General features: G+C 40.2%; 1 protein-coding gene across 1 annotated transcript in view; it reads left to right on the forward strand.

Annotated features, from left to right (window-relative positions):
• The first annotated feature begins 4,449 nt into the window (after positions 1-4,449).
• Positions 4,450-19,416, forward strand: part of LOC148038736 (serine/threonine-protein phosphatase PP1-like) — a 46,092-nt gene continuing 31,125 nt past the window's right edge. Inside the window, exon 1 of the mRNA XM_087674580.1 lies at positions 4,450-5,185. Coding sequence (XP_087530706.1) covers positions 5,008-5,185 — 178 coding nt within the window. The 5' untranslated portion in view covers positions 4,450-5,007. The remainder of the gene's footprint in view (positions 5,186-19,416) is intronic.

Consider the following 19,416-nt stretch of genomic DNA (forward strand, 5'->3'; position numbering starts at 1 on the left):
GACACAAGCAAGATTGAAGGCATGGACATATAGGACTTTCAATAAACTCCAAGTGAACACAAAAAGAGATTTGCATCAAGGAGCCAAATTTGAATCTCATCTGCTACTTCGAGCTTAATCGTTTTTCAAACTTCAACTATTTTAGCACAACAGCTACCAAGATGTTCAATCAACTCCAAAAACTTCAAACTCTCAATCAACAACAAGTTCTTCACAATGGCAAATCAAGATAAGGACCGAACACCTCTCAATAAGTGTGCGATCCTTATGTAGCATTTTGAATCTTTGCCATTCTTCAGATCTCTCATGTAAGGCTGAAAGCTCCATTGTACAACATTGTTATATTATTCAAAAAAAAGAAGAGAAAATCAAAATAAAAATGCATGCATGATCATTCAATTGCAGTTAGGGATTCTCAAATTAGGTACGTCCAGTGACATTGGTTTGCGTGTTTTGTCCCTAATTCCCTAGCCCTTTCATTCATCTCCCCTCCCCCCCTCCACACACACACACACACACACACACACACACACACACACACACACACACACACACACACACACACACACACACACACACACACACACACACACACACACACACACACACACACACACACATCGGGCGTATCAAGGGCAGGACGACATACTTAAGAAGCATGCCTTGCCTATGGTTAGACTTCCCATCAAGATGTGGAAACACCACTACCAAACTTCTAACTGCAACTAAACCCATGTAGACAAATAGGTGGCAATCTGTATGCTTAAGATAGTAATAAAGGAGCAACAAGTCAACAAGCTATGGGAGACCTAAATGACACAAGCAATGAAAGCCTTGGCTTGTAGACCAAATGGCAAGGATATTGAAGTAATGGGCCACAAGCGAAATGTTACTGCTTGTACCATTGGGTGGGGAAGGGAGTGTAGTGTGGCACATACAGAGGCTAAGGATAATAGTGAACACTTGGTCATTGTTGTAAGCTTTGTACTAGACATCCTTGTTAGCTCATTTAAGGTAACCATGTAGCTCTTGAGCATCTTCATTGGATATGGTATCATCCTCAAAACTTAGATAGTGGCATATAATGTATCTTCAATCGAGTATTGGGGCATTCTCAACAAGGTCCTTACACACATTCTCTGGTGCACTTGGAGACTTATGTTATTCCATTACAAATGTGCGCCGTGTTTATTGGATTACCTAAATGGTTTAAGTACCCCATTGTTCATGTATTTAGATGAGGGTGCAAAGTTCATGGCCCTTCTTCTATCGCAATATGTATGTTGGAGGTTGGGGTGCTTTTTTGAAGCTCTCACACCTTTTCTCAAAGGATCTTGGTTGCTTAGTACTTGCATTCTTCTTTTAGTTTCCTACTTATATTCACCTTATTATGATCCTAAGATGAGTTGCATGTCATAGATCTAGTTTAGGTTATTATGTTTTGGTAGTGAGGTGTGTAAACATACTTAGGACCACTACGGCCCCCTTTTTTCATATCTAGAAAGTATTTTCCCTCGGCCTTGTATATATGCCTATTAACTGTAGGATATACTTAGTCTTGCAAATCTTCTCTTTTGATACATCTCTATACACTCTATGTTGTGTGCTCTCAAGCTTCCCCTTCTACAAGTTGAGTGTATGCAATAAGTGAACTTTTGGAGGGAGCTTTTTTGGCAATCTCCATTTTATTTCACATAGTCCACTTGTCTCATTTCTTCTTATGGGCATATTTCAAGCACCACTACTAGCACTACCACCTCCACAACCACCATATATTCTTCTCCTCTTCCTTATCACTACCACATCAACCAACACCACCAATTCTCTCTCTCTCTCTCTCTCTCTCTCTCTCTCATATATTGAGTGTTCTGCTACATGAGCTCAACATATTAGGATCATTGAACACATTCTTATTCCTTCAAGAGCTTTGACACATGAATCAATGACTATCTCTCACATAGCCTCTCGCACACACATGCAAGCATTCATTTGTAATAAGTGACACGACCTTCTTTTAATCCCATGAAGCATGTACTTTGCACACTCAACAATCCAAGTGAGTGCTCCTTTGATGCTCAGCCCTCTATGACCTCCACATGTGAAAGAGAAGCATAGGCATGGCAAGAGAGAGTGCTTGGAGATAAAATGAGCCTGACCTTCTTAGTCCCTCACCCTCACTCTCACCCTCACTCTCTCACTCTCTCTCTCACTCTCTCTCTCACTCTCTCAAGTAAGAAGGCAAGTGTACAAAGTTTGCACACACATGAATAGATTGCTCTATTCGTTCTCATCATTTTTATATACATTTTTAGTGTTGGAGTTTCCCCATCCCTTTTAGGCATCTAGCCTTCTTTTGGGCCTCAAGACTGGTACTCTCTTATTGCATGCTTTTCTTATGGTGACAACAAACTAGAACCTTTGTGGTTTTCCCTCAAGAGCCTATGCTATCATTATAGCTTGCACAGGATCATGCCTGACTTGTCAAATTACATGATAAATTAATACAATTATTGCAAGCTTTTTGTATTTTGAATATACAAGTGCTTCATGCACATTAAGTTGGGGCTAATAATCCAAATAATAATTAGAAAATTAGACTTCTTTCTAGTACTTGCTTGCACATTGCACAATGCTTATTTCTTGTCATTAATATTATCCCCCTCCTAGACAAGTGCTAGTTCCATGGCACTCTCTATCACATAGGTGGCCTGCTTCGGCTTGCATCAAAGACATGGATGCTAGGGACTGCCATGTGTTGTCCTCAGATAAATCCTTCAAACTATTGATGGCGTAGAAGCTTCTTGTTGTAAGGTAGTGGTGGTAGGCATCTTGGTTGTTCAAATTGGTGGTAATCTTTACGATTCTCTTGGTGGGTTCCTATGGTGATTAGTCTTGTGGCAAGTTTTCATGGCAAGTCAAAGGTTAGAAGTATTCGGTCAAGGATGGAAGAACTTGAAGAGAAGCTTATGGTGCATCACTCCTTGGCATCTTCTATACCTCTAATTAAAAAAACCTCTCGTGTAGTCTCCCCCTAAGTGAAAATGCTAGTCTCCTTTTCATGCACATGACATAATGTTGGTTTGGAAGATGGATGAAACTCCAATTGAAAGTCCTATATGTCCATGTCTCTTTTTTGTGTGTTGAGACACCATCTTCATTTTCACCTAACCCCATGCTCATATGCCCATAAAGATCTATGATTGTGCCCCACTTCTTGACCTACCTTCCTCTCTATTCAATCATGTCGCACCCCCCTTAAGGCAATGGTGATGTAATTGACAAATTTTCTTTCCATGAAAATTACCATAATGTATTCTATACCACCTATGCTCGTGTGGGTCACTCACTCACGTATATGATTTGTACACACGTACATTTGTATCCTAGATAAGCTCCATGAAGATATACATGCCAATCACATCTCTTGCCATTAGTAACTTCACATAAACTCTATGTACTTCTTGATTCAATTAGAAAGGAAGTCGATCCTCAATCCATGTAAATTCAACTTCCCTCACACCACTTCTTGCATTAGTACGTTAGTCCTATATGCGAAGACCATAAATTGAGCAAGATTTTAAAGTGTTTTAAAATTGTGGTAGTGTTTTCTCCATTATGAAGAAACATAATAGATTTGAGGTCACCCATGAAGGCCATTTAGGATTAGATTTTACAATATCTTGATGTTGCATCCAACTTATCAAGGTATTGATGATATGTGCAAAACAACTAGGTTTGGGCCCAAAATTCAACCCTTTTGAGCTTGCCCGTGGCATTACTAAGGCTGAAGTTGAGAAGCTACAAGTGTTTTTCACTTCACACGATTCCCTTTGTTAGTAAGGGTGAAGTTGGTGGGCCTAGAAAGCAATGAATTGATTGGTTTGTAGTTTGCTCATTCTTTGATGTCCATGTGGCACACTACTAGATTGGGTGGTGTGATAGCATGACAAAAGCGTGAGAGCCCTTCATTGCCATATGATCGTGGAATCAATTGAAGTTTGCTAAGTGTTGAGGATTTTCAATCCTACTACCATTACTTGAATTCGCTCTATTGTCATATGACTGTGTCATTGATTGAAATTTGGTAAGTACTTAGGGTCTGTGTTAGTCGAGTTTGCTTTGAGCTTTGAGAAGATAAAATGAAACGAGGCGTTTCACGCATCCCCTCTCCATGAAAACCAAGGTTTTGGACCCTACTCCCGTTAGTCAAATTTGCTTGAAGATTGAGAAGATAAAATGAAACGGGTCGTTTCAAGCGTCCACTCCCCATGCAAACCACTCCTAATACTGGTCGAATTATTGCTCGTGAGTCGTGAGAGATACAGACACAACCGAGTGGGGACAAGTGTGAAGCGGGCCTATAAAGGGGTGTTGCAACGAGGAGCTACTAGCAGTGGCAGGGGCCCCTTCCCGCCCACTTCTATTATCTTAATATTGGTTTTGGTGACCCTTCGGCAAACATGGATCTTTCTTTGCAAAAGGTCGATTCCCTGGCGCAGCTCCTTTTGCGTCAGTCATCCATCCACACACAACACACAGAAAGAACGAAAGAAAGAAAAGCAAGGGCCTTTCCCTGTCTCGCTTGTACAGAGGCAGCTGGACTAAGAGCATAGAGGACCCTTTTATGGAAGAGCAAGGAGAGCTTGGAAGCCCGGGTCCTGTGTAAGAAAGAAAGCCAAGGGCTTTTCTCTGTCTCGCTTGTTACACAGGCCGCTGGACTAGGAACATAGAGGCTTCTCTTGTGTCAGAAACAGCAGACAAGGCTCTCTGCTGATCGTGGCTCCAGTGCGATAGCAGAAGCTGCTGCTCCATGTGAGTAAAGACACAACGTTGTTCTCGTCCTTGGGCCTCAGCAGTGATGGGTTCTCATCAGCCGACGCTTCGCATTTAGCATCCGGCTCCTCGGTGCGCACACATACAGGTGACAGATCGATTTGCGGAACCTGGTACACGATCCACCTTATCACCGTCCATCGTCTGGGCCGGAGCTCCCACCTTCGTGCCCACATGGACCCTTCCTTGCTAGATGATATCATTACAAGACTCCTTGAGGTCAGGTTTACCAGGCCTGGAAAACAGGTTCAGCTTTCTGAGGGAGAGATTAAGCAGCTTTGCCAGTATTCCAGAGAGATCTTTCTCCAGCAGCCCAATCTGTTGGAACTTGAAGCACCCATCAAGATTTGTGGTATGCTCCATTATCAATTTGATGGAATATGACCTGTGTTTTTTCTCCCTCAAAATTAGTATGCTTTGCGCAATTTGAGGAGCCAATAAGTAGCTGTTATCTGCCGGAATTTTACTTGAGATCAAGGGAGTCTCTGAGTGTAGTGTATGTAAGTAGTGGTTTTACATGACTTTATTGGTCTTTCAGAGATCAATCTATCCAGAATGTGCTGCAATTTGCTTGGCTTTCGTTTGCTCAAAATATTGGGATCTCAGCTATAAAGCGGCTATAATCCCCTCAATGGAGTTGCTGGAAGTCAATGTATCCAGAACACGAACAAGTGAGAGGGATCCAGCAGGATTGAACACCTCAGTTGGAGGAAAGTAATCCTTCAAGATGTTTGTGGTGTTCACAGTGGCAAACTGCATTGATGGGACACAGTTCTAAAGTTGAGAAAGAAGGCTTTGATGCTTATCCTGATTGTTCAGGATGAAGATGACAAAGTTAATCTTTCAAAAACCAAGTTGTTGAGTCCTGTGATACAAGAAGTTTCTTTTGGCTCTGCTTTTGTAGAGCTCTCGGAAGTCTTCAAATGAACAGTCAGATCTGTTTTTCAGGAAAGTAGATATTACATATCCAATTCGTGGAGTCCTATATTAATGATGCAATACAGTTCTGTTTGTTGGTCATGGATGGTGATGCACAATCAGATCATTATTAGGAGTCCTCTGAAAAATTCTTCAGCTATCTGCTGTTTAGAATCATTTCCAGAGTGGGCTTTCTTGCTTCTTGGAGTTTCATCCAAGCAATGCTTTTGGGTCCTACATTTACCCACATTTTTAACAGCAAGCCACTCAGTGAGTATAAGCAGACCAAGTATCTGATGATTTCAAGGGGACTGAGCAGTTGCTGCAATGCAAGAAATGTACTTAAATTTTAAATATATAAACTTTCAAAGGGCTTTCAAGCCTTAATCATGTTGCTTTCATTTACCAAAGGTAATGCCAACTGAAGGACCCTCTTTCTTCTTGTCCAACATTTTTTCTTTGTCATGAATGTACAAACAGTATGCTGTAGAAGCTCAGCTGAAAATTTTGGTAAAGTGCTCCATTTATCTATTTATGAGTGTATCCGGATACTTGTCCTTTGTTTTGTGAGTGATGCTATGTCCATTCATTGGTAAGAGCGGTCGTAGAGTGGGGGTTCAGGGTTTACTGAACCACAGGATGAACTTTGCTGCCATAAAAATGAGGGAGCAAGTACAGGTACTTAATATTTGACAAGAACCTTCAGTTTCAAAGAGGTGATTGGCAAAATAATGCCAAAGATTAAAGAATATTTGGTATAGACTTGTTGAGAGCCAGTTCCTCACCTTTCTGCTCACTGATATACTAATGGTATAAAAGAAAGATTGTGCATATTGCATGTTTTTGGATGACAAAGTTGAAGAAATGACAACCGAGAAGTCGTTCCGAATACCTAAGATGGATAACTGTTTTGTATCAGGAAGCATGCATTTCATCAAGATTGATTGAAGTGTTGATCTGTTCAGATTTGAAGAACTTTAGTGGATCTCTATGAGTATTTTGTTGTGCTTTGCAGTCACACAATTGCTTCAACAATGCCAGTTACATCCGTAGTATGCAGATGCATTCTTTGATGATAGCATGGTGTATTCAAAGATGGGAAAATGGCATCAAGAGCATGTGGCAAAATTTTGTCGAGTTATGGAAGCATCATGTGGGAAGAAGAGCTTGCAAAGATTCATCTTGAGAAGTGAAGGCTACTAGGGGAATGATCCAAATGTGAGGCTATAGTGGAATGGTCCAAAAACGATATTTATACTTATTATACATAATTTCTCAATACCATGTTCCTAGTACAAGATGTATGAGGAATTTACAGCTTTGTTGCATGATTTGATAAAGAAATTTGTTAAGTTCAAGTGAACTGATAAAAAAATCCTTGCTGATCAGGGTGTCACATCCACATCATGGGTGGGTGCCTTCAACATTAGTTATTGACCACTAACCATTAGGTCACTAAAGCAAGGGGCCTTATAATGTGTTAGCAGTGTACATATCCTTGGTGTCAGAGTGCATATCCTGGGAGCTGGGATCTGCTTTTAGAGCGCGTTTCAATTCTGAGTTAGGTGTATTAAATGTGGCTCATTGGTATTTTGGGCCAGATTAAGTGCTAGCCGACTGGTCATTATCATTTCATTATTCTTGTCTAGTTGTAGGCTGCTCCCCTCCTCCACTCAGTCATTCAGCAGATAGGAGCACATTGCTTCTGTTGGAGAGAGGGAGATGGCGCACTTTGTTGTCTGTCCTCAGCTTGTAACATTGTACTGCTCTTGAGCCTTGACATATGGGTTCCATTTCCTGAGTCTATTCTCTTTGAGCTCTTTTGTGTTCTTGCTGTTCTTTTGTGTTTTTGGCATTTATGGAAGATACATCAGCACCTTTTCTTTGCTTTCATGGCTTCACACTTTTTTGATATGGCATCAAAGCCTGTGTCTCTTGGTTCCGATGCTGGTTGCTGTGATTGACTGCTATTGTCAGGTCTAATATAGAAACTTGTGTTTGCTGCTGTCTTGATCTGGGCATGCCTAGGTGACAGCTCCTACAGCTGGGTGACAGTTTTCAACCACTTGGTAGCCTGTTGCAGGCTATGTTTTTGCTGCCCAACCTATGTTTTCTACTATACAGGTTGTGTTTTGGTTGGACAGCTGCCGTTTTTGTATTTGCTGTTGACATCTTGTTGGTTTTGTGGTTGTTTTTACATTTTTTTGCAGGTCTGATCATTCTCAGCTTGGTCTGGACGCATTTAGAGAGCAGATCACACTTGTCGATTGTTGTGCTTTTGTCACTATACTCTCTTCACGCCTATTCCCATCTGTGTTTTTGAACTATTTGCTTGAATTGCTGAACTCATGATGTTGGGCTATGCATTCCACAATGCCTCTCTCCTATACCCGTTACCTTACTTTATCTTCTTTGCATCTTACCTAAATGGCTCCTCCATGTTGCAATACTAATGACAAGCTTAAGGGACTTGACTGTCTTACTTGGGAGTGCTATTATGAAAGCTTGGTTAGTGTAGAAACAACTTTGGTATATCATTTTAGGATCGGCCTTGTGTCCCTAAAAGCCCTCTTCTAATCTAGAGGATTGGGACAAAGATAACTATTAGGAAGCTGATTTTGACTGGGACAATGACGATGCCAAGGTATATTTAGCCCTTGTTCAGTACATGTTGAAGGAAGTTGTATCAGTGGTTACCTCATGCAAGATATTTTTAGACTTCAAAGGTGTGGGAGAAGCTTCAACTTTTATATGAGGCTTTGTTAACCATGCTAGCTATGACATTCTATGGATAGCCAAAGACTATCATGTTTGAGGTGATTAACACTATTGAGTTACTTCTTCTTAGGGTAACCTAGATCCATGATCAGCTTCATAACTTATGGTCTGGCCTTCCCAAAGTCCAACTTGTGGGAACTACTTTGTACAAGCTTCCTCCTGAATTTGATGTGTGGCTTATGTCTTTTGAGCAAATACATGCTTGTTTTAATCATATATGAAACATCCCTCGTAGGATCCAACCTGCACACGAGACATAATACATGCCATATTCACAAAAATAAGGAATTGGACATTAGACTTACCTTCCAACCATAGAGCCAAAAGGCCTCACCCTCAAGCCTAGGAGTAAGCAGCACTTCAGGTCACAACCACATCCCAAGGGTTGGTATCCCATATCATCAACTGACACCATCCCAGTTTATAGATGTATCAGCCAACAGGCCAAGAGTCCAAGAGTGGCAATCAAACAATAATGTGCATAATAGGCCTTTGAATCCTAAAAATAGAACTTGACTACCCATCCCCGAAGTGTCCTTAGCACATTCGGACTGTCACTTATGACATGTGACCAATGCTACAAGCATCCATGACACATGTGGATGTCCAAGGATAACCCTTACGACAAATGTAGCGACTTCCAAGTAGCCTTTGCTTGGGCTGTTTTTTTGCTCGACCAAATACTTGAGATAAATGGTCTGACGGGATTGTTTAGTCCTAAGGTTGAGAATCAATTTGGGTTTGAGTGGAATACATCAAGCAATATCTTCAAGTTGCAAGACTTTTTGAATCGAAATTGTCAGTTCCCCTTGTTCCAATTGTTCTTTCAAATGACTAACGTGGAAGACGGATGGTAAATCTAGCTTGTAAGACATGCTTCTTATCTTTTTGGTAATTTAGAAGGGACCATTATACCTTGAAGATAATTCATAGCACTTGCCGGTAGTCATGGAATAAGAGTTCTTTGGAATTTCAAGGGAAACCCATGTGCCCTCCTGAAGTTGTTGAGGAGTACAATGTTGGTAAGCATAAAACATGACACGATCTTGGGCCGTTATAATGCTTTCCCTTATAGTCGTCAACATCTTTAGGATATTGTGTAAAAAGACAACCATGGATTGTATTTTTACCTCCTTGATCTTGGTGGGAATTGGTGTTTTTGGCTCATAACCATATATAAGCATAAAGGGACTATAATCGGTAGTTAAATGCTTAGTACTACTACAAGCAAATTCAATCTTGAGAAAGATAACTCTCCAGATTAGATTGTCTATGAGAGACAAATGCACGTTGCATATTCTCTATAGTCTGATTTGTCCTCTTGTTTTGTCCATTGATCTTAAGATGCTCTGAGGATGGTATATGCAAAGGTGTCTAGGGCTTAACGCGTCATGACATGCATATAAAATTTTCTTGTGGATATCTTGATCATCAAACAAACACATATTGTCTTGTTTTGAAAAGTAATCGAGAATGGAATACTCTTCTGCCATCTTTCTCTAAGTAGCTATCTTTTAGGCATTTGGACTACCAAAGCTTTTTGGGCTACTATATCCCTCTTGAACTAGTTGGTAGATCTTACCAAACCGAAGATCGTTTTGGCAACTCCCTTTGAGAGAAAGGTAGATGTCAATTGTAGTTTTGGAGAAGGACAAGGCACTGTTTTTGGAAATTTGACTTAGTTCCATCCTTTCTTTAGTAAATCTTGAAGCCAAATTATTGCATAAGCTTTGTCCATCTCATCTTGTGGTCATGGGGATTGGGCTAATCACAAATGCATTTTAATGAATGGTGGTTAGTCCAAATAATGAACCAAGTGTCGTATAAATGATGACGCCAACTTTTAAGTGTGTGGATGACCACTAACAATTTCTTCTTTTGGGTGGTGTGATCCGTTTGGGTATTGGTGAGCTTATGGCTCTCAAATGCGATTGATTGGCCGTATTAATAAATAATAGTATCCATAGTTTAATTAGTTGCATCTGTAAAAACCTCAAAGGGTTGATTTGGATTAATGATGCGCAACATTGATACAACGCTAACCAACCATTTTATTGTTTGAAAGCATTAATCAAGCTTACCAGTCCTAATAGTGAGTGAACTAACGTGTTTTTTCTTGTTTTGGATACCCTTTAAGCTAACATGTTAAGGATTCAACAATATAAGCATAGGTCTTTATGAATTTTCGATAAAAAAACCAATAAAATTCAAACAAGATTTTACTTGTCTTGTGGTTCTTGGAATAGGCCAATCAAGCACTCCTCCAATCTTTTTGGGATCAATTCAACTCCCATCAATCGAGATGATGTATCCTAGATATAATAGTTTGTATGAAAAAATTTGCAGTTGGATAGTTTTGCAAACTTGCTTTGGTCTTAAGAGACGTAAGACAATAAATTAATGGTTCGCATACTCCTTCTCCAACTACTATAAGTACGACATTGAGGAAAATAACTATTCACTTATTTATAGTAAGTTGGAGGAGGAGCATGCTGGAAATTATTCATCATCTACAGGGAAGTTGTGGGAGCGTTAGTCAATCCAAAAGGGAGGGCGAAAAATTGATTATCCATACCACAGATGCAGTTTTTGGGACATCCTCTAAAGCTATCTGTACCTAAGATTGATCTTGGTGAAACATTGGACACCACAAAGTCGATCTATAAGGTCATTCATTCGAGGTAACATATACTCGTTCTTGATGGTTACCTTATTGAGACCTTTATAATAGACATAGAAGTACATTGTGTCATTCTTCTTTTGAGCAAGAAGGATAAGTGCAGCCCATGAAGATTTACTTGGCTCAATAAAACCCTTAGCAAGATAATCGTAAAGTTGCATAGGTATCTTGTCATTTTTCAGACTAAATGTTGTCAAGAGACGGGATGGATAATGGGTAAAGTATTGATCCTATGGTCTTGTTAGCAGATTAGTCAGCTCAGGTGTGAATCTATGCTATAGAGGCTACAACATTCTATGTAGTATTTATTTGGCATTTTCTGGTGCCCTTTTTTAGGGCTAGAGAGCATTTAATGTTGACCGACTAGCATTAAATGCTGACCGATTGCATTTAATGCTCCCCCCCATTTTATGTCTATATATTGCTAGGGCTCCTTCTTATCTTGTGTACTTCAGCCATCATTTGTGGATTCTTCTGAGGAGAGAGGAGCTGGTGCCAGGGTGCCCACATAGCCAATGACTCACTGTTGTATGTTTCTGTCTCGTGTTCGATATGGATTCCGTTTCCCGGGCATACATCTGAGTTCTCATCTGTATTTGTGTTTATTCTTTCTCGTCTTGTGTGAGGCATGTTGCTTATGTTTCCATTGCTGCACCACTTCTGACATGGTATCAGAGGCACATCTTGTTGGTACGGTACTCTACAAGCTTCCTCGGGAATTTGATGGCGTGGCGAATGCTTTACGAGTGTAGACATCTACGACTCCTGTCAGTTTTCTTCATATGTCCTTTATGCTACTTGAGCGTGAGGCTACTTTGCGACTACAGGGGAGGCTTCCGTCACATTATGGAGGTTTAGGTGAGGCTCTTGCAGCTTCAGAGAGGGGCTTAAAGATGAAGAAGTCGAAGGCCCAGTGTTATCACTGTGGCAAGAAAGGTCTTTTAAGGAAGGACTGCAAAGAGGTAGCGGCTTCCAAGAAGATAAAGGAGCAGAAGATGAAGTGGGATGCGGACTTCTCCGACGAGTCATCTTCTGCCTTAGATTCCGATTCCGATCCTCCCGCCAAGGCAAAGTCCAATGCACGGAAGGGATCCTCTTCTTCGGATCATGGGAAGGGCTTAGTGTCCCCTTCCTCAACTGCTTTCTAGTGGTGGTGATGCAGATATCCCTCACGACTCTCTAGTGCCAGAGAGGGAGTGTGAGAGGGTGGTGAGATGGGGCAGCCATGCCTCATCTATATGTCTATACAGATGCACAGGATCTAGAGAGGGACATCCCTGACGCATGGTGCGAAGTTTGGCAGGTACAAATTCTGGAGCTAGGATTGACATCCAGGTTCATGATGGGCTGGTTACTTGATAGAGAGCGGGAGGCTTTCGTCTGGAGCTCACATGAGGGGACACTTTGGCAGTTTTGGCCGAAGGCGAGGATTCCATGATCACATGTTTAGAGACATGTTTGACAGATTGGTCTTGTATGTCCTGAGTGACATAGGTGACATAACACAGAGAGCTGCTATGATTCTTCTCTATTTTCAAGTGGTGCTGTTATGATCGACATCACCGTTAGATACTCTCCGAGGCATCTTGGTGGTGGGCTGGTCACTCACTGCTTAGATATCCATGGTTCTTCTGGTGGTTCTATGTTGTATAGTTTATGATACCCCATCATTGTGCTATTGTATTGTATCAGATCACCCCTAATCTAAGAGAGGGTGTTAGCAGATTAGTCAGCTCAAGTGTGAATCTGTGCTGTAGAGGCTACAATATCTTATGTAGTATTTATTTGGCATTTTCTGGTGCCCTTTTTTAGGGCTAAGGAGCATTTAATGGTGGCCGACTGCATTTAATGCTCCCTTCCCATTTTATGTCTATATATTGCTAGGGCTCCTCCTTCTCTTGTTTACTTTAGCTATCATTTGTGGATTCTTCTGAGGAGAGAGAAGCCGGTGCTAGGGTGCTCACACAGCGAGTGACTCACTGTTGTATGCTGTTGTCTCGTGTTCGATATGGATTCCATTTCCCGGGCATACATCTGAGTTCTCATCTGTATTTGTGTTTATTCTTTCTCTTGTCTTGTGTTTCAACAGTTTATTTCAGCATGTTGTTTATGCTTCCATTGCTGCACCACTTTTGACAGGTCTAATATACTGCAAGATGCTAGAAGCCCGTCAAGTAATTCGGACTGAAAGACATCAACATATGCGTGTAGAATCGGATCTTGATTCATGTTTGAATATGCATTAACATTACTATTGAAAAAAATTGAATTAGATTGCTAATCAGATGATTCAACTTTTTCAATGAGACAAACCTAAGCAACAATATCTGGATAAAAAAAACATCTACTAAATTCCAAAGTTGATATCATATGTACATTAGTTTTTGTGATCCTAGAGGGTAAATAGCCCTCGATCACATGATAGTGACAATTCAATTTAAAAGATAGTATATGAGTTTTATAGTCAATATATGTAACCAGCCTTCCTTCTGTGGATGGGTGGTAAATCCCTGATTACAACTTAATTACAGACAATTACAACACCCGATTGGCCCCAAAATTGGCGCCCCTTTCAATATTTCTTTAGCTTTATTGAAGAAGAAGTTGATTTACAATAGGATTCTCCCAATCCCTTTCGGTATTCCAACTCCCCTTGCTGTTCAAAATCACCAGCATGTCTTTAATTTGATTTGCCCTTTGATTTTGGGCAATCAATTGGCCTTCACCCGCTTTGATGGAGATGGAATATGCCCCAATTTCAATTTTTTGCTGGTCCCTCCACTTGAATAGGCTAAAAGACAGCTTCAGCCCTGTTAAGTTCAAGTCTCGGAGCTTCTAATTTTTGGCACGCTTCTTGAGGTTGCTGCAAAACCCTAATTTTTGTCGCAGATTAGGGTTTACAGCAGAGAAATCTGGAATTTCTCAGCCTCCAAGGGTCCAAATGCTTAGATATTCGGAGCAAGGCTGTGAAATGGTTGGGAGATAAGAGGAAAAGTTGTAGAGAGAGAAAATTCAGAGTTTTGTCGCGAAGAATGACTGAAAATCAGTCAAATGCAGCTGCTGCCCTGCCACAAGAGCATGTAGATGCAAAGAACTGAAGAAAATCAATCATTTACTGCTGCTGCCTTGCCTCAATAGCCTGTAGATGCTGTCTCCTGCTGTTGATTGGTCTTCTTTTGCCCTTGGCTGCCTCAAAAGGTCCTCCAATGGCTGCAAATTAGACCAGCAGCCTCCCCTCCCTCTCCCTTGTAGGCTGAATTTATAGAAATGCTTCTCTCCAGCCTCTAAAGACGTTTTTCAATCTTGCATGGGCAATTTTGACAAGTGGTAGCCTTCCCAAAGGGTTTTTTCAGCATTTTTCATAATTAAATATTAATTTTCAGTCTTTAAATACTGAAAATTAATCTAATAATTATTTCGGTGCCCTGAAAAATAATTTGATTGGCCAATAATTAAATTGGCTAGGCAACTTCCATTCTCGAGCGTCTCTACGCCATCTTTGACCATCAGATTGATGTTAGGTATTATTAAACGCTACTTCTCTAGTGTCACCAGCTGACACTTATGACTAAATGAATGACTTATAGCAACTTTTGCCTTTGACATCCTGTGATTTGTTCGAGTCTCGGGCTCGTAAATTTACTTTAACCCTAGTTGCACCTCACATGTGCAACATTTACTTAATTGTGTGATTAAAAATTAATCCACATGTTAAGTGAGATTTTAAAAATATGTGTCCTCATGACAATATACAAAGAGGAATATTTATAAAAGAACCATGGTGTGCCATGAATGCCATTGATATTGTCAAGGCTCATTAGTTGGAAGTCCAAGAGCTCATGGTATTGGTGGATTGAAAGATCCAAGCTTGGTACCATCTAATCCTAGCAATCCATAGTAGGGCCCTCCATATAACGTAGATGATAAGCTTGGTTAGTGATAGGTACAATATGGAGTTGCACTTTGTACACTAGTTGACAAGAAAGAAAATTGTGAGTAAAGCCATTATTGAACAAAACACTAACTTGTTGGCCATTCATACAACCGGTGAACTTTAAAGGTCATGTGGGCAAAATACAATTTTATTTATGGAGCAATCATTGCAACTACTTCATTAATGATGCAATCTTCTAATAAAAATTCAAAAGAAATACTTGCAGTCTGTGCAATATTAACCAAAGCCTTTGAAATAGACTTTGTTTTCTTATTCTAAGGACACTTTGTCACCATGAAAGTACCCCATCTAATGGCAAGCAAGGTAATGACCCTTTCAACGATTTTCGCTATGAGCTACTTTGTGCTTATCAACCTTTTTCTTACACAACTTTGAAGGTGATTGTTGTCGAGGCAGAGTATTTCTTTGACTTGAAGGTGGAGACAACTCAATGGGATCTTCTATTGAGTTGCTACCTCTACTTGTAGTTAAACTGTTATGAAAGGCTTTTGCATACCTATAGATGCTCTCTAATGAATGTAATGGATCCGGGAGCATCTCATTTTGCTAGTTTGATGGTAGTTCGAAAAGTTTTATATATATAAAAATCATGTAAATCAATGCTTGAGGATCATCCAAAGCTTTTGTTTTATGAAGAAGATCTTTGAATACGCGTCCAAAGTTTTTTTTTTCATATCGAGCTCAAACAATTTATGAAAATTTTCAATTCAATCATTTGTTACAAAATGTTTTCGAAAAAAGAATTGAAAATTTATGCATGTTTTCTGCTTGGGGCATAGCTGCATTCCCTAAGCATATGCCTTCCCCTGTAATGTAAATTATATCAATCTAATACCTGATACGTGAGCATCATCAAATTGATACAAATCAAAATAAGTTGTTCATTTGGCCAACCATGAGTGAATGTTTGTCTTGTCACATTTCTTTTTTTTCTCTTTAAGGGGATCATGTTGAAATTGAGAGAGGCAGTGTCCTTAGGGCTACAGACACAAATGGAAAATTGGGAGTGCATATCTTGGCCAATTGCCATTGCATGTCTTTGATTTGAGCTTGAAGAATTACGACTAGTGACAAATTTCCATTAGATTTCATGAAAGAAGATGCTTCGAGTGTAACCAACCTTTTGTATATCAATTGTTACCAAGACATATTGGCTCAATGGTTCAATTTAATTTGATACTTATATACTTTGAAAGGTGATTTGTATTATTTGAGTGTTTTAAACTATGATCAAGTGTTTAAGGTTGGCCAATGGCCAACCTTGAAAGAACACCCTATAATTATACTTGGGTCGTCATCATCGAGATCTCTAAGAGAAATCAAAAGTTTAGTTAAATTGTTAGATTGATCGGAAAGCTTAGATGATTAAGACTTTTCCACTTGGTAATCACAATGACTAGAAGCCGATATAATGAGTGGTTTTAGAAAGTGAAATTAGTTGCTCATGATCAAAGAAACAAACCATGAACTAGTGGAGTTATATAATGAAGCTTTTCAAAATCTGAATTTGGCGACTCCTAAAATTTAAGAGCTTACCATTTTTAGAAATTACTCAAATGGAAATTCTGTTCGTATCAGAGGCTCCGAAATTTCGGAAGTAATAAATTTGCCTTTAACAGCTATCTTAAATTCTTAACCATTTGAGAGATTTTTAGAATAAAAGGCTTAGAAGCTTTTTTCTTTAGAAAAGTGACATGTGGTATCTAGAGTAAGACATGTCTCATTTTGAAGAGATAAGTATCTTTACACTTGTTATTTATAACCTTTACTTTCTATTTTTGAGTACCCAAGGTTCACACCTATATATTGGAGGTCTCTCTCTTCATTTTCAATAAGCTCTCATATTGAAATTTTAGCCACATGCTTTGTACTTCCCTATCTATCACTCATCCAAGAAGCACTTTCTACTTTGCTTGATCTAGTCCAGGCACTAAATAAGAAAATCAATTGGCTACTTGGAGTATACAGAAAAAGAGGGTTTCAAAACCCTCTTTTTCAGAATTGCAGCAAATTATCCCTTTATATTTGGTTCAAACACTTAGTGCCCGAGGTTTGTTTCAATAAATTCTTATAAAGGGAGAGGGGCTAGTTTCCCTCTTAACGTGGTGTTGACTCTCATCTTTCTCTCTCTCTCTCTCTACTAATTTTCATGATGATAATGTTAGTGTAACAAATGCGGTAGCGCATGGACAAGACTTAAAGAAAATGATTACAAGAGAAAGGAAGAGAGAAAAGGGGCAGAAGAACGCAAAAATCTGTAGTCAATGAATGCTAAAATGAAGAGGATAGATATACAAGGTCTGTAGATGTATCTCCTTCAGCTGAATCTCTTCCACCAGCACTTGAAAAACAAGTGTGTGGGGTAGATTGCCAAGTGGGCTAAATAGGAGGAAAAAATACAATGAAATAATGTAGTTGGCAAGCAAAAAACTGGCTGATCTAATTAAAAATTGTCGACTATAACATAAATGAATAAAGTAATTGGAGATTAGTTCTCCAGCTGTGACATGGCACCATCGCCTGCATGAGAAACTACCCGTATACTGTGTTTGCTAAAAATGCCCACTGATTGACAGGAATAATGAATAATGCCTTCTGAGAGTACCTTCAAGAACTGGCTGCACCAATGGTAACTTGAGAAATGCTAGTCAAGGGGATGAATAATCTATTACACCCACTCTCAGATCTTGGATGCAGTATAAGGTGTTGTCGTAGAAGAAATTGAGAAGTGCCTTCGTAAAGAAATCTGTAAGATTATCCTCCGCCTTATAGCAAACCACATCAATAGTCTCATCCAAGATTTTCTTCGGAATAAAATGGTATCGAATCTCAATGTGCTTCGACTTAGCATGAAACACTAGGTTTAGCGCCAAAGCAATGCAACTCTCATTGTTGCAATGAAGTGTCGTAGGATTTGTTTGAGGGCAGCCAAGCTCTCCTAGTAACCGTTGATGTTGTACCGTCTCACATGTGGTAGAAGATCCTATACTCTTGCCTCTGTGGAGGAAAGGGCAACAATGGGATACTTTTTGTTGCTCCACGAGATAACACTTGCACCCAAAGTAAAACAATATCTTGTTGTTGACCTTTGGTGGTTAACATATTCGGCCCAATCTGAATTGTCTAGCCTGTAAGAACCAAAGGGGAATTCGATTGCTAGATAATAAATACCAAGATCGGGGGTTTCCCTCACGAACCGCAAAATCTGCATTGCAGCTTGCCAATGTACCATCTTGGGTACACTCATGAACCTGGCCAACAGACCTACAGGAAAGCATAAATCAACCTGAGTGTTAAGAAGCCAAATCAAGGACCCAATCGATTGCCTGTAGTGGGTAGCATCCGCCGCTGAAGAATGTGCATAGGTTGTAGCCTTATAGTTTAGATCCATAGGAGTAGAAATGGCCTTACATCCCTCCATCTCAAACGTGGCCAAAAGCTCTTGCACATACCAGTGTTGGGAGATGAAAATCCCCCTTGGAGTTCGGTAAATCACATGGCCTAATGATAACCATCTGAGTTATAGGTGCAAAGGTGTCATGGAAATCCACCCTCAGTTGCTGGGCAAAGCCTTTTGCAACGAGCCACGCCTCGTGCTTATATAGAGTACCATCATTGTGATATTTGGTCTTGAAGACTCATTTTACGCCAATCACCTTCTTATGAATGGGCCAAGGCACAAGATTCCAATTGCCATTCCACTCAATAGTATCCAACTCTTGCTTCATAGCCTTCTTTCAATGCTGTGATTGCAAAGCTTCCTTCACGGAGGTGGGCTTCCTATCTTGTATGGCACAGGTCATCAAATAATAGTTAATACAAATAAGCTTGATAGTATGTGTTTGCTTCCTCCAAGATTGCCGCAATCCATCCTGTGGTTGCCACTTCTTAGGGACTCCCTCAATCCCTAAATCATAGTGTGTCTCGTGTCTTACAAGGAGGAGGTTGGATCGCTCCTCTACGTGCACCGTTTGCTGAAGTCTCTGGTACATCCACCAGTGGTGGCTCATGCGAGGAAGCCGATGGGGAAGTAGTATTCTCATTCGTAGATGGAGCATCTCCTTGAGGCACGAATGAGCTCCAAAGGTATTGTCGTTAGTGTCCAACTATCTCATGGATCTCCAAGCACGGGGTGCTCATCCCCCTTTGAGATTGAAACTTCCACGAATCGAACATCTTGACTCATTAGACATCCCGGTTAACGGGATCATACAAATGGTAACCCTAGGACCACAAGTTGTAGCCCACAAAC

The sequence above is a fragment of the Lygodium microphyllum genome, chromosome 3, assembly GCF_053477565.2.
Source record: "Lygodium microphyllum isolate KBCC chromosome 3, Lygodium_microphyllum_v1.1.10, whole genome shotgun sequence".
NCBI classification, from domain to species: Eukaryota; Viridiplantae; Streptophyta; class Polypodiopsida; order Schizaeales; family Lygodiaceae; genus Lygodium; species Lygodium microphyllum.